The sequence below is a fragment of the Salvia miltiorrhiza genome, chromosome 7 (genome assembly GCF_028751815.1).
Source record: "Salvia miltiorrhiza cultivar Shanhuang (shh) chromosome 7, IMPLAD_Smil_shh, whole genome shotgun sequence".
Lineage (NCBI taxonomy): Eukaryota > Viridiplantae > Streptophyta > Magnoliopsida > Lamiales > Lamiaceae > Salvia > Salvia miltiorrhiza.
In genome coordinates, this window is record NC_080393.1 from 7,085,045 (window position 1) to 7,098,804 (window position 13,760).

Below are 13,760 nucleotides of genomic sequence, written 5' to 3' on the forward strand. Positions count from 1 at the left end.
CACACACATATATATATATATATATATATATATATATATATATATATATAGGAAGGCTAAAATAAGAACGTTTCTTAAAATATAAATTAGGAACCATTTTCAGCCCTTAGATCATCAAGATCTACGGTTGATTCATCACCTTATTGGATAAATTCATGGTCCTGAGTTCGAATCCCAAAGGTAGCAAAAAAATATTTTTCGCAATTCGTACCTTTATACAGTTTATTCATGCGTGTTATACATAAAATTCATGCATTTTTACTGGTTCGTAATTCTTAAAATAAGAGTGGTTTATTGAATAACCGCTCCCTATATATATATATATATATATGGGAGAGCTAAAATAAGTACACTTCTTAAAATATAAAGTAAGAATCATTTTAAGCCCTTAGATCATCAAGATCATGGTTGATTCATCATCCTGTTGGATGAATTCATGGTTCTGAGTTCAAATCTCAAAGGTAGCAAAAAATTATTTTTCGCAATTCATACATTTATACAGCGAATTCATACGCGTTCTAAATAAAATTCATACATATATATGCGTATGTTAGCCTAGCGGTAGGAGGTTAATGTCCAAGACCTGAGTTCCCAAGTTCGAGTCCTCCGTTGCGCGGTCTTTGAATTTCTTTATTTACTTATGTAATTATGTAATTTATAAAAAAAATACTATAATATATATATATATATATATATATTATATATTGTGATTTTATTACTAAATACTTCCACAAATTGTGCTTTTATTACTAAATACTTCCTTTAGTTTTTATTAAGTGTCATACTTTAATATTTTTCTTATTATTTAATAAGTATATTTTATTTTAAAATTTGAGAGTATAATTATAATATTCTTTTCATTTTATCTTTATTTAATATTTTTTAGAATATGGTAAATAGTTGTATATATGCATTTATCATGATAATTAATTAGGCTATTAATGTAATGGTATCTTTTATTTTTTGGTGTGTGTAATTTGAAGACACGAGACACTTAATTACATATCTTATTTCATAAAACATGCTTAATTTCTCATAATTTGGAGATGACAGTGTTGTCTCTGAGCTCCCTCCTCAAAATCTTTCCTGACGCTGATCTTGGTATTGCATCAGTGAAAATCACAGTCCTCAGCCTCTTAAACGGCGCAACCTATTCAAGGCCAAAAAATAATCAAACTAATCAAGATTTTTAACATAGTTATAATCACAATTAAATTTATTTTCTTTTTAATTAATTAATTAATGTTAATTTTTTCAGTATACCTGTTTGGCAATAAAATGTTTGATCTCTTGAGCGGTTATTGAACTGCTGGATGATCGGACGACGTAAGCGATGGGGACTTCACCCGCTTCGTCATCAGCAAGTCTGCAAATTAATTAAATTAGTTACGTTGTTGCATTCAGACATTGCATTGGGTGAGATGCTAGCTAGAATATTAATTATTCCTCATCCTCACCCTATAACAGCAGCATCTTCGATTTCTGTATGAGCGAGAAGCAGCTCTTCCAGCTCTGCTGGTGCAACCTGAACTCATTATATTTTCCAATCAGTAAAGATTTTGATGGGCCTAGGATTCGATTTGGTCTGGTGATATTAAGGTTTACCTGAAAGCCTTTACATTTGATGAGTTCTTTGATTCTGTCGACAACATATAACCTGCCCTCCTCATCAAAATAGCCGACATCCCCCGTGTGCAGCCATTTCTCATCATCTAGAGTTTCCATCGTCGCCCTCTGATTCTTGAAGTAGCCTATAATATATACAGTATATATTCAAACATGAATGATATTGAAATATAATTGAATTTGTACCTTCCATGACGTTGGGGCCTCGAATCCAAATCTCTCCGGTTTGGAGAGGAGGCAGAGGCTGCATACTCTGTATATTCACTATCTTAGCCTCCACACCCGGATTCAGCAGTCCGGTCGACCCAGAATGCCGGGAACCTGCTTTCGTGTCTTCCATTGAAATAGAACTGCATGTTTCTGTCATGCCGTACCCCTGTCCACGCCCAACCTCACCTCATAAATTTCTCCCATCCCCAACTTGGCTTAAATTTTAATTAAATAATTAAATAAGAGAACCTCTTTATAGGTCTCATTAATATTATAAATTAATAATCCTTAAAATATTATATATATAAATATTATGATAACTTGTTTAATACTTCCTCCGTCCCTCAAGCATCTTTATCTCTTTCTATTTTGGTCCGTCCTCAAAACATCTCCCTAATCTATTTTTGGAAACAATTCCACACTAATATACCCTTACAATCTTTATTTTTTTGTGAGATTCATTCTCCACTCATCAAATACGTAACTAACTTTTATTAAAATCCATGTCACCCTTCCTTAGCAAGGAAGATGTTTGAGGGACGGAGGAAGTATGAACTTATTCTTGAATCATCTTCAGCTTGATCCTCATTAGGATCTCTAGTAATATCAGCCACAATGAATTGATGGATACATGCATTTATTTAATTTAAATATTACATCTCATTTGTTTTTACACATTATAACTTGATTTAAAATTATACTCCCTTCGTCCCTGAAATAAGTTCCTCTTTTTCCATTTTGGGTAGTCCCCCAAATAAGTTCCTCTTTCTTTCTTTCTATTTTTGGACAACTACCCCACCACTAATAATACTTTATTTATTCTTACTTTTCACTTTTTCACCACTTCCAATACTAATTATAACACTTTTTCACCTTTTCACCACTCCCAATACTAATTATAACATATTTTTTTTCACTATCAATACATTTTACCATTTTCCTTAAAACTCGTGCCGTCCCCAAAGAGGAACTTATTTTGGGGACGGAGGGAGTAATTTATAAAATAAAGAAAATACTCTATAAATTAATAATTATTAATTTATCTAATTATTAATTTATAGATAAAATTCTTAGGTACCAAAGTTATTAATTTAATACATGCAAACAAAGCGATTGTTCAACTAAATATTGCTACAAGATAAAAATAAATGTACAATTATTCAATTAAATAATATATACTCTCTCTGTCCCGGTCAAGACGCTACATTTGCTTTTTGACACGAGATTTAAGGAGTTGTAGATTAATGTTTTAAGTGTGTAATAATAAAGTGATAAAATAAGAGAGAGAAAATAAGAAAGTGATAAAGTAAGAAAGAGAAGGTAATAAAGTGATAAAGTAGGAGAGAGAAGGTAATAAAGAAATACTCCCTCCGTCCCACTCCAATAGGCTCGCTTTCCTTTTTGGGACGTCCCACTCCAATAGGCCCAGTCTAAAATTGGAAATAATTAGGGCTTTAATAAAATTCAATAGTTACTTAATTAAAGGAGATATACCCCTTAATCTACTCATTCAAAATAATTTCACTTCAGATTTTTCCCCTCTCTCTCTTCGGGAACCTTCCCCTTCCCCCTTCCCCCTTGCCCTTTCCGTCAACTTCCCCACCGCCGCCGTTCTCCGTCACCGCCGCCCCCTCCCCCTTCTCTCTCTCTCAACCGCTGACTCTCCAAAGCTCCTCCACTTCGCCGTCGTCTTCCTCCTCCTCATCCTCCAGCGGCTCCTCCTCCGCGGCATCTTCTTCGTCCTCCTCCTCGGCCAGCAGCAGCGCCGACGAAGATGAAGAAAACGACGCCAATCGCGGCGAAGTGAGGTCCGGCCACATAGATCCGCCGCCGCTTCAAGACTACAACCCCTGCTGTGCCGCCGCCGCCTCTCCTTCGTCGGTGGACGGTTCGGAGCCCCCATCGCCGCCGTTCTTCGTCTACGCCGCCGCCTATAAGCTCTTGATTTAGGGTTTTCATTCTCAGTTCTGAAAGTTGAAGAAGAATGAAATAATGGAATTTTTGTTCTTGATTTTTTCGATTTCTGCAGTATAGTTTCTCATGAATTTTGTTCTTGATTTTTGTTCTTGATTTTTTGTTCTTGATTTTTTCGATTTCTGCAGTATAGTTTCTCATGAATTTTGTTCTTGATTTTTTGTTCTTGTTTTTTTCGATTTCTGTAGTATAGTTTTCATTCGATTTCTTCGTCTACGCCGCCGCCTATAGTTTCTCATGAATTTTTGTTGCTGAATTTTTGCATTGAGTTTCATAATTTGCTGAATTATTTTCTCATGAATTTTTGTTGCTGAATTTTTGTTGCTTAATTCGTGCAGTAAGTTCCAAGGTGAAAAATATGATTAAGGAAAAATAAGGGAACACTTAAAACATTAATTATTGGTGGACCACACCATTTACCTACCAAAAAATGAGTTTCTTAATCTCCGTGCCAAAAGGAACTGGGCCTATTGGCCTGGGACGGATGGAGTACTTAATTAGTGTTAATTAAGTGTTTAAAAATTCCTTATTTTTGCCAAATATAGAAATGTAGCATCTTCATTGGGACGGCCCGAAAAGGAATATGTAGCATCTTGGGCGGGAGAAATGGAGTATTAAAATGTTAATTAACGGTCATAGCTTACTTATATTTAAATTCATTTTTTATATTATGTATCTAATTAAATAATTTTTCATAATCTATTACATATTTTATTTAGAATAATATCATACAAAAAAAAGATAAAATACGTTCAACAACAAAAATAATTTTAAAAAAATGTTTTTAAATAAATCTCAAATTTTAAATTATCATAATTTTCACATTTAAAATCAGTTTTTCATATATCATATTTTAAATTAAATTTTTGTCAGAATTTTTGTTATCAATCTGACTTTCCAATTTCTAGAAGGAAAGCGAGGGGAAAAGAAAAAAAAAATGTAGAATTTGTTTTATATAAAGGTGTGTTTATTTGGATAGAAAATAAGAGAATATATATATATTTTTCTTCTATTTTCACTATTTTTACATGTTTACTATGATGAAAAATTTTGTTCAGTAAGGTGGAATATGTTTTCGGACAGTGCTTTTTTTTTTTCACTCTTTATATCTCTCTAATATTGAATAATATTATCTTAGAGTAGGGGTGAAAAATGTTTTCCAACATTTTTCACTTTTTCATCTATTGTAAATATACGATAAAAAGAAAAAGGAGAAAAAATATTTTTCAATTTTTTTTCGTCCCTCCAAAATATATTAATTAACCTGGAATAAGACAGCGAGTGGAAACACTGTGGCGCATTTCTCCATCACTTCCTTCCCCAGCGGCGCCGCCCCCGATCCGATCTCCCTCACCGACGAAACATCAAACCTCGCCACCAATTCCCGCTGCTTCGCCAACGCTATCACGACGGGCGGCACAACAAACAGATGCGTCACCCCATATCTCTCAATGGCCCCCAACATCGTCTCCACCGTGTACCGCGGCATCACCACCACCGTATTCCCTCTCTGGAGCTGCGCGTACACCACCGCCGCCAGTCCCATCACATGAAACATCGGAGTAAAGCACAAGAACACGTTCTGGCCTTCCCCGCTCGAGTCCTGATCCGACGTCGTCATCATCGCCGCCGCCATGAAGTTTCTGTGCGTCAGCACGACTCCCTTGCTGGTCCCCGTCGTCCCCGACGAGTACAGGATCGCCGCCACGTCTGTTTGTGCGACGCGGGGAAGTGGCCAGTCTGATGTCGTTGTCGATGTGATCAAGTCTGAGTAGAGGTGGAGCTCCGACTTCTTTGAATGTGAACTACTGAAAAACAGCCATTTTGTTATAAACATACATAATCTTACAATTTTACCTTAATTTTATAACATCCCATATAAGCACTTTTCACACAAAAAGTGGTGGGTATTTTTATATCTTACCTCTTGTTTGAATTGTGGAGAATGTGATTTGTGTGATTGATATCGTCAAGTATGATGCAGGGGAGATTGACATGTTTGATCTTGTTGTGCAGTTCGTGGGTGGTGATGATGAGTTTGGGGTTGGAGTCTTTGATCTGTTTGGAGAGTTCGGTGGTTGTGTATTGCGGGTTGGCGGTGGTGGCGCCGGCGCCGGCAGCGATCACGGCGAGGAAGGCGACGGGGAAGAGGATTGAGTTAGGGGAGAGGAGGAAGACGACGTCGTTTTTGGAGAGGTTGAGGTTGATGAGGGCGCGGGAGAGGTTTAGAACGTGGGTTTTGAGGTCGGAAAATGTTAGGGTTTCGGCAGTTTCAGAGTCGATGAGGGCAGCGGAGGTGGAGGTGGAGGAGAGTTTTCTGAAGAGGAACGGGATCATGGAGAAGTTGGGGTCCTGGGGTAGGGAAATGGGAGGCCTTGGAGATCTGTAGATTCCATCGTCTTTGCCATGGATAAGGGTGGAAGACATTCTGTGTGTGTGTGTGTAAGAGAGAGAGAGGTAGACTCTTATATTGGTTGGGTTGCATGAGATTTAAATGTTGTTGCAGATTACTCCATGCTGTCTTTAAATTTTTTTATTTAATATTATTAATTTATCAAAAAAGTGTATATGTTCAAGGTCAAAAGTTTTGGGTTCGAATCTTTTGTGTAACGGTCTTTAATTTTCTTTATTTAATAATATTAGTTTATCAAAAAAAATGCAAAATGTTGTTGCAGATGGCATTGATTCTGTCGATTGTTGAAGAATACAAAGAAATCAACACCCAATTAATATTGATATATATGATGCACGCGACTAGTTTAGCTGTAGCATTAGCACGTTGCTAATTGTAATTTTCTATGCAAACCGGCGTATAAACGTGATCCTTAATTTATTCCACAATTTACTGTCTTGTCGTGTTCACACTTAATTTGTTATAAATTTTAATTATCTTTTCTTTGATTTGTCCGACAAGCATCACTACAAAAAAAGCAGAATTACCGGCGATGTTTTGCCGTCGATAAATATAGGGCGGCTGCCGGTATTGCGATCACCGGCGGCAATACCAACGGCGAGCGGCCGCCGGTGATTGCAATACCGATGGCAAATGACCACCGCCGGTAAATAACAGCGGCACTGCCACCAGTGACTGCCGGAGTGTTACCGGCGGCACTTGCCGCTGGTGATTAGTGGTGGCGCCACCGCCGCCGGTAATGTTCACCGGACGAGGGTGCACCGCCGGTGATTAACGGCGACGTTTGTGCCGCCGGTAATTTTTTAAAAATTTATTTTTTTATATTATTATTTATTTTATTTATTCCACACAAGTATTTCTGTATTTATACGGTATTGCATATGTTAGACGAACTTCTCAGTCGGTCACCCATCTTAGTTTTGCTCTAAGTCAAACACGTTTAACCTTGAAGTTCCTTTCGAGTGGTCACCAGTACAGAACACTCGTATAATTGATATATCTAGTACCTATTAATTTATTTAAACTCTATTTCACTATACAATATACAATATACATTCATAACCTTAGAACATATCTAGATGATATCCAAGAGATGTCGTTAATTATTGATCGGTCTCGTTTCCGTCCTTATTTTTATGTCGAAAAAATATTTATTAATTATTTTATTATTATTATTATTATTATTTATAATCAATCTAGTTTATACACAATAAATATTTTAATTTAGTATTTGTAATGTATTTTGAATTGAATTGTATACGTTGAATTCAATCTACGTTACCTTTTTTTAAAGTATATATATATATATATATATATATATATATATATATATATATATATCTTTCGACTTAATTATACAATGACAATAAATAGGAGATGAAGAGAAAACATGAAATAAATAGTTCAAGAAAACATAAATCTAAAAACAAAGTGCAAGTGTAATGTTGTTCCAAAACATGGAATAAAATGTTCAACAAAATATAAATATATAAAATGTTCAAGATTCTTACTAAGAATCTTGAATTATTATTAGGAATCTTATATTAGTGATGAGTGAATCACTAATCAAACTAACATTCTTAAGTTTAAGATTCTTACTAAGAATCTTGAATTCTTAGTATGAATCTTAGATTAGTGATGAGTGAATCACTAATCAAACTAACATTCTTAAGTTATAATTATAAGATTCTTACTAAGAATCTTGAATTTTTACTAGGAATCTTATATTAGTGATGAGTGATGAGTGAATCACTAATCAAATTAATATTCTTAAGTTATAATTATAAGATTTTACTTAAGATTCTTAATTACAAACTAGATTAGTGAAGAGTCTTGTTAAGATTCCTCAATTGAAGAATGATTAGTTTGGATTGTACTTAAGACTCTTGATTCCAAACTACATTAGTAAATAATTTTGTTAAAATTCTTCAATTGATTAGTGAAAAAACCAATGGAAAACGATAAAAATAAAAAAAACAAAATGAACAAAAGGAAAATAAAAGAAAGACAAAAAAAAAAAAAAAAATAGCTGCAGCCTTGCTGCCGGTAAATCTTTTAAGTATATAAATTACTTAATATTAACAATTACCGGCGGCAATCACCGCCGGTGATTAGCGGCAGCGTTACCACCGCTAGTAATTATGGCCGGACGGCGGTGGTTCTATTGCCAGACGTCACTGATGGTCTCCGCCGCCGGTAAATAGCGGCGGCATTTATAAAAGATGCAAGTTGCAGTTTATCTTATCAAATATGAGTCATAAAGGGAAAGTCCATTTCAAAAGATGCGAAGCCTGACTGACATTTATAATATAATTATTACTAATGTAGTGTGAGTAAAGTATCTACATACAATTAGTCTACACAGGTTCTCTGATCTCGCCAGAGAAATGGGTCACCAGCGGAATGGAGATTTCGCTGCTCTGAACTTGAGTTCTCTGGTGATGTTTTGCTCTGCTCTGGACTTGAGTCCTCTGAACTTGAGTTCTCTGGTGATGTGACTTCGCTGCTCTGGCATTCGGGCATTCGATTCCTCTGGCATGATTTCTCTGACTGTGACTCCGCTGACATATTGATTCCTCTGGTATCTTGATTTCTCTGGTCTGGAGTTCGATTCCTCTGACGGGTAAAATATGCACGGGTGTTTAGTCTATTGCTGAGGGATCTGTTAGCAAATATGCAAGAGTTAAGGGAGTTCAGTTTTAGGTTAGTTACAACAGATCCAACGGATTTGTGTTCCCTCATTCCAGAAGTCGGCGCGTAGCTCAAATCTTCTCAACTGCTATTTCTTTTGTTTAAATACTTAGGTTAGTTGTTGAGTTGAAGCTGAAGAATTTCCATTACTGTAAACTAGTTGAGAGTGAGGAATTATAGCAATCTTGATAGATTTGTAGGCTATACACTTCTTCTAGTGTTGAGTGTTCTCAATTGTAATTGTAAAATTCTTGAGTGTTCATAGTGGAATAGAATTGATTGTTCTGCACCGTGGATGTAGGATTGAAAAATCCGAACCACGTAAATCGCCTTCGTGTTCTTTTATGTTCTTGCTGCGTTGATTGTTTTCCCGAACAAATTCCACAACAAGTGGCGCCGTCTGTGGAAAACGGAAGATCGACGCACACCAACTGTTCGAGATTTGAATCGGAGGAAATCTGAATCGGAGGAGTTCTTGATCGGTGGAGGAATCGCCATTCTTTTCACTACCAAATGTCGATTGCTAAATTCGACACCGAGAAATTCACAGGGAAGAATGATTTCTCCCTGTGGAGAATGAAGATGCGGGCCGTTCTCATCCAACAGGGCCTTGATGATGTTCTAACCACAGAGAAGGCTCCAAAAGAAGGAGATGGGAAGGCGAAGTTCGCTGAAATGCAAAAGAAGGCTCATAGCACTATCATCCTACATCTGGGAGATAAAGTGCTGAGAGAAGTGTCAAAAGAAGACACTGCAGCTGCAGTATGGGCTAAACTGGAGAGTCTTTACATGACTAAGTCTCTAGCTAATCGGCTCTTCTTGAAGAAGAGGCTGTATTCCTTCAGAGTTTCAGAGGTGAAGAATTTATCTGATCAACTGAATGAATTCAATAAAGTCGTTGATGATTTGGCTGATATTGATGTAAAGCTAGAAGATGAAGACAAGGCAATCCAGCTCCTGAGTGCCCTGCCCAAATCTTATGACAACATGAGGGATGCCATGCTGTATGGGAGGGAGACTGCTATCTCCCTGGATGAAGTCATGAATGCCTTGAAATCCAGGGAGTTGCAAAAGGCATCTGATGGTAGACAAGAAACCGCAAGTGAAAGCCTCAATGTCAAAGCAAAGTTCAACAAAGCAAAATCCAAGAAGCCCTTCAAAGAAAAGAAGGGAGGATCAGGGAAGAAGGAGGATGATGAGAAGGAAACCAAGAAGTGCCACTTCTGCAAGAAACCAGGGCATATCAAGAAAGACTGCTACAACTGGAAAAGAAAACAAGCTCAAAAAGGCTCATCAGACACTGCCGACCTTGCTGAAAATATCCAAGAAGCTGAAGCTTTAAACATCACATCTTCTAAAACTGAGAATAGTTGGATATTAGATTCAGGGTGTTCTTTCCATATGTGTCCTAACTTGAATTGGTTTGTTGATTTGCAGATGAAGGACCTGAGATCTGTAGTTTTGGGGAACAACCAAGTCTGCCCTGTCAGAGGCATTGGTTCAATCAAGCTAAAGCTACATGATAATTCTGTAAGGCTCTTAACTGAAGTTAGATATATTCCTAGTCTAAAAAGGAATTTGATATCCCTTGGATCACTACAAATGAAAGGCTATGAGTTTAAATCATGTGTTAATGATATATATGTTTTAAAGGAAGATAAAATTGTGTTGAAAGGAACCAGAAAATAGACTTTGTATCATTTAGTTGCTGAAACTATTGTTGGTGAGTCTGAAATTGCCTCTACGTGTGATATTGAATTGTGGCATGAGAGACTTGGGCATGTTAGTGAAAAAGGGTTAATTGAACTAAAGAAAGAGGGTATATTGAGTTTATCTGCTGATGAAAAACTGAACACTTGTGATGCATGTGAATTAAGTAAAAGCAAGAAACTCCCATATCATGTTGGCAAACATGTTTCATCTGCACCTATTCAATATGTTCATTGTGATCTGTGGGGCCCATCCAAAACCACCACTATAGGTGGAGGTGTATATTTCATGTCTCTAATAGATGATTTCTCTAGGAAAGTCTGGGTTTACATTTTAAAACACAAGTCTGATGCCTTTGATAAATTTGTTGAGTGGTGTAGTGTTGTTGAGAATGAAAAGGGATGTAAGTTGAAATGTTTAAGGAGTGATAATGGCTTAGAATTCACCTCTGTAAAATTTGAAGAATTTTGTAAAGATAGGGGAATTAAAAGACATAAATCAGTACCTGGAAATCCTCAACAGAATGGGGTTGTAGAGAGAATGAATAGAACTCTCCTTGAGAGAGTTAGGTGTATGCTCTCTAGCTCAGGTTTGCCACCTAAATTTTGGGGAGAAGCAGTTACCACTGCTGCTTATCTTATAAATAAATGTCCTTCTAGTGCTATTGATTTTAAAACCCCTGAAGAACTGTGGACTGGTAGGGCTGCAGATTACTCAAATTTGAGGAAATTTGGATGCTTAGCATATATGCATGTTAGGCAGGATAAGTTGGAACCTCGAGCATTGAAATGTGTTATGGTGGGATATCCAACAGGGGTTAAAGGGTATAGACTCTGGTGCATAGAATCTGGAAAGGGAAAACTCCTAATCAGTAGAGATGTAGTGTTTAAAGAAAATATAATGCCTCTTAAGGAGCAATCTACTACTGAGTTTACTGGTAGAGGAGTTGAAGTAAACACTGATAAAACTAGTGATAACACTCCTATTAATGATGTAGTGTCTAGAGTATCAGAAGTGACAGGTATAAAACAGGAAGAAGATGATCAACAACAGGCTAATACTGAGGACCTCAGTGAGTATCATCTAGCCAGAGACAGAGCTAGAAGAGTCATCAAACCTCCAGCCAGATACTCTGAAGCAGATCAAGTTAGCTTTGCTTTCTCAGCAGCTGAAGAGGTAAATTACAGAGAGCCTAGGTCTTATAAAGAAGCAATTCAGTGCTATGAAAGAAAGCAATGGATCAAAGCTATGGAGGAGGAAATAGAGTCTTTATTGAAAAATAAGACTTGGATCTTGGTGGACAGACCTAAGAACCAGAAATGTGTAACATGTAGATGGTTATACAAGAAAAAGGTGGAGGTTCACAAAGGTATTGAGGTAATCAGGTATAAAGCAAGGTTAGTTGCTAGAGGTTTCTCTCAGCAAGAAGGTATAGATTTTAATGAAATCTTTTCTCCTGTTGTTAAACACTGTTCTATTAGACTTATACTTGCTCTAACTGCACACCTAGATTTAGAATTGCAACAGATGGATGTTAAAACATCTTTTCTAAATGGTGAGTTAGAGGAAACTATATACATGAATCAACCAGAGGGCTTTGAAGTAGCTGGCTGTGAAGGTCAGGTATGTCTCTTGAAAAAGTCTTTGTATGGACTGAAGCAAAGTCCAAGACAGTGGAATAAAAGGTTTGATGAATTCATGATAAGTATAGGTTTCAAGAGAACACTGCATGATAGATGTGTATACTTGAAAGAAGTTGCTGAGTCTGTGGTTGTTTACTTACTCTTGTATGTTGATGATATGCTTATTGCTAGTAGTTCTAGTAATGAGATTGATAAAGTAAAGCAATCACTGAGTGCTGAATTTGATATGAAAGATCTAGGGACTGCTAGGAGAATTCTTGGTATGGATATCAAGCGAGATAGGAAAAATATGAAACTTATGCTTGTTCAATCTGATTACTTGAAGAAAGTATTGTTAAAATTCAATATGAATGAAACAAAAGTTGCTCAAGTTCCTATAGCTCAACATATTCAGTTGTCTAATAAGCAATGTCCTGTTATTGTTGAAGAACTTAAAAACATGAGTGTTATTCCTTATGCAAATGTGGTAGGAAGTATCATGTATGCTATGCTTTGTACCCGGCCTGATTTGGCTTATGTTGTAAGTCTTGTAAGCAGGTACATGGCAAATCCTGGTAAGGCACACTGGGATGTTTTAAAAGGAGTATTAAGATACTTAAAAGCAACTGTTAATAAAGGAATTATGTTTCAAGGTGGAGCCACTAATTCAGAACAAGTTTTAGTTGGCTTTACTGACTCGGGTTATGCAGGAAGTACAGATACAAGGAAGTCCCAATCTGGATATGCATTTACACTTTATGGAATAGCAGTGAGCTGGAAATCTACACTACAATCTGTGGTAGCTCTTTCCACTACAGAAGCCGAATTTATTGCTGTTACAGAAGCAGTGAAAGAAGGTATATGGCTGAGAGGTATGCTGTCTGAGTTAGGCATTAATCAACAGGTTGTCTCTATTCTTTGTGATAGTCAAAGTGCCATTCATCTTGTTAAACATCAATCTTTTCATGAGAGGTCTAAACATATAGATGTTAAATTCCATTTTGTGAGAGATTTAGTTGAAAAAGGTGATGTGGTGGTGAAGAAAGTCTCAACTGATGATAATGCTGCAGATGTGCTTACTAAAGCATTACCAACTGCTAAGTTCCAAAAGTGTTGTTCTTTGATTGGTATGAGCTCTCTCGAGGAGAGCAAGTTGTTTGTCTAATTCTTGCAGGTAGTTCGGTGTATTCTAATTGTATTAGATAAGGTGGAGAATTGTGAGTAAAGTATCTACATACAATTAGTCTACACAGGTTCTCTGATCTCGCCAGAGAAATGGGTCACCAGCGGAATGGAGATTTCGCTGCTCTGAACTTGAGTTCTCTGGTGATGTTTTGCTCTGCTCTGGACTTGAGTCCTCTGAACTTGAGTTCTCTGGTGATGTGACTTCGATGCTCTGGCATTCGGGCATTCGATTCCTCTGGCATGATTTCTCTGACTGTGACTCCGCTGACATATTGATTCCTTTGGTATCTTGATTTCTCTGGTCTGGAGTTCGATTCCTCTGACGGGTA

At 36.8% G+C, this 13,760-nt stretch overlaps 2 protein-coding genes across 2 annotated transcripts in view; one reads left to right on the forward strand and one right to left on the reverse strand.

Annotated features, from left to right (window-relative positions):
* The window catches only part of LOC130992114 (nucleolar complex-associated protein 2), an 884,658-nt gene that overhangs the window by 476,493 nt on the left and 394,405 nt on the right, over positions 1–13,760 (forward strand). The gene's annotated exons all lie outside the window — the stretch shown is intronic.
* On the reverse strand, positions 939–6,272 carry LOC130992126 (probable CoA ligase CCL7). The gene is made up of 7 exons (XM_057916637.1): positions 5,735–6,272; positions 5,075–5,618; positions 1,813–2,002; positions 1,606–1,751; positions 1,458–1,525; positions 1,264–1,366; positions 939–1,150 (listed from the first exon to the last, which is right to left on the reverse strand). The coding sequence occupies exons 1-7, from the start codon at positions 6,235–6,237 to the stop codon at positions 1,034–1,036; spliced, it is 1,671 nt and encodes a 556-aa protein (XP_057772620.1). The 5' UTR covers positions 6,238–6,272; the 3' UTR covers positions 939–1,033.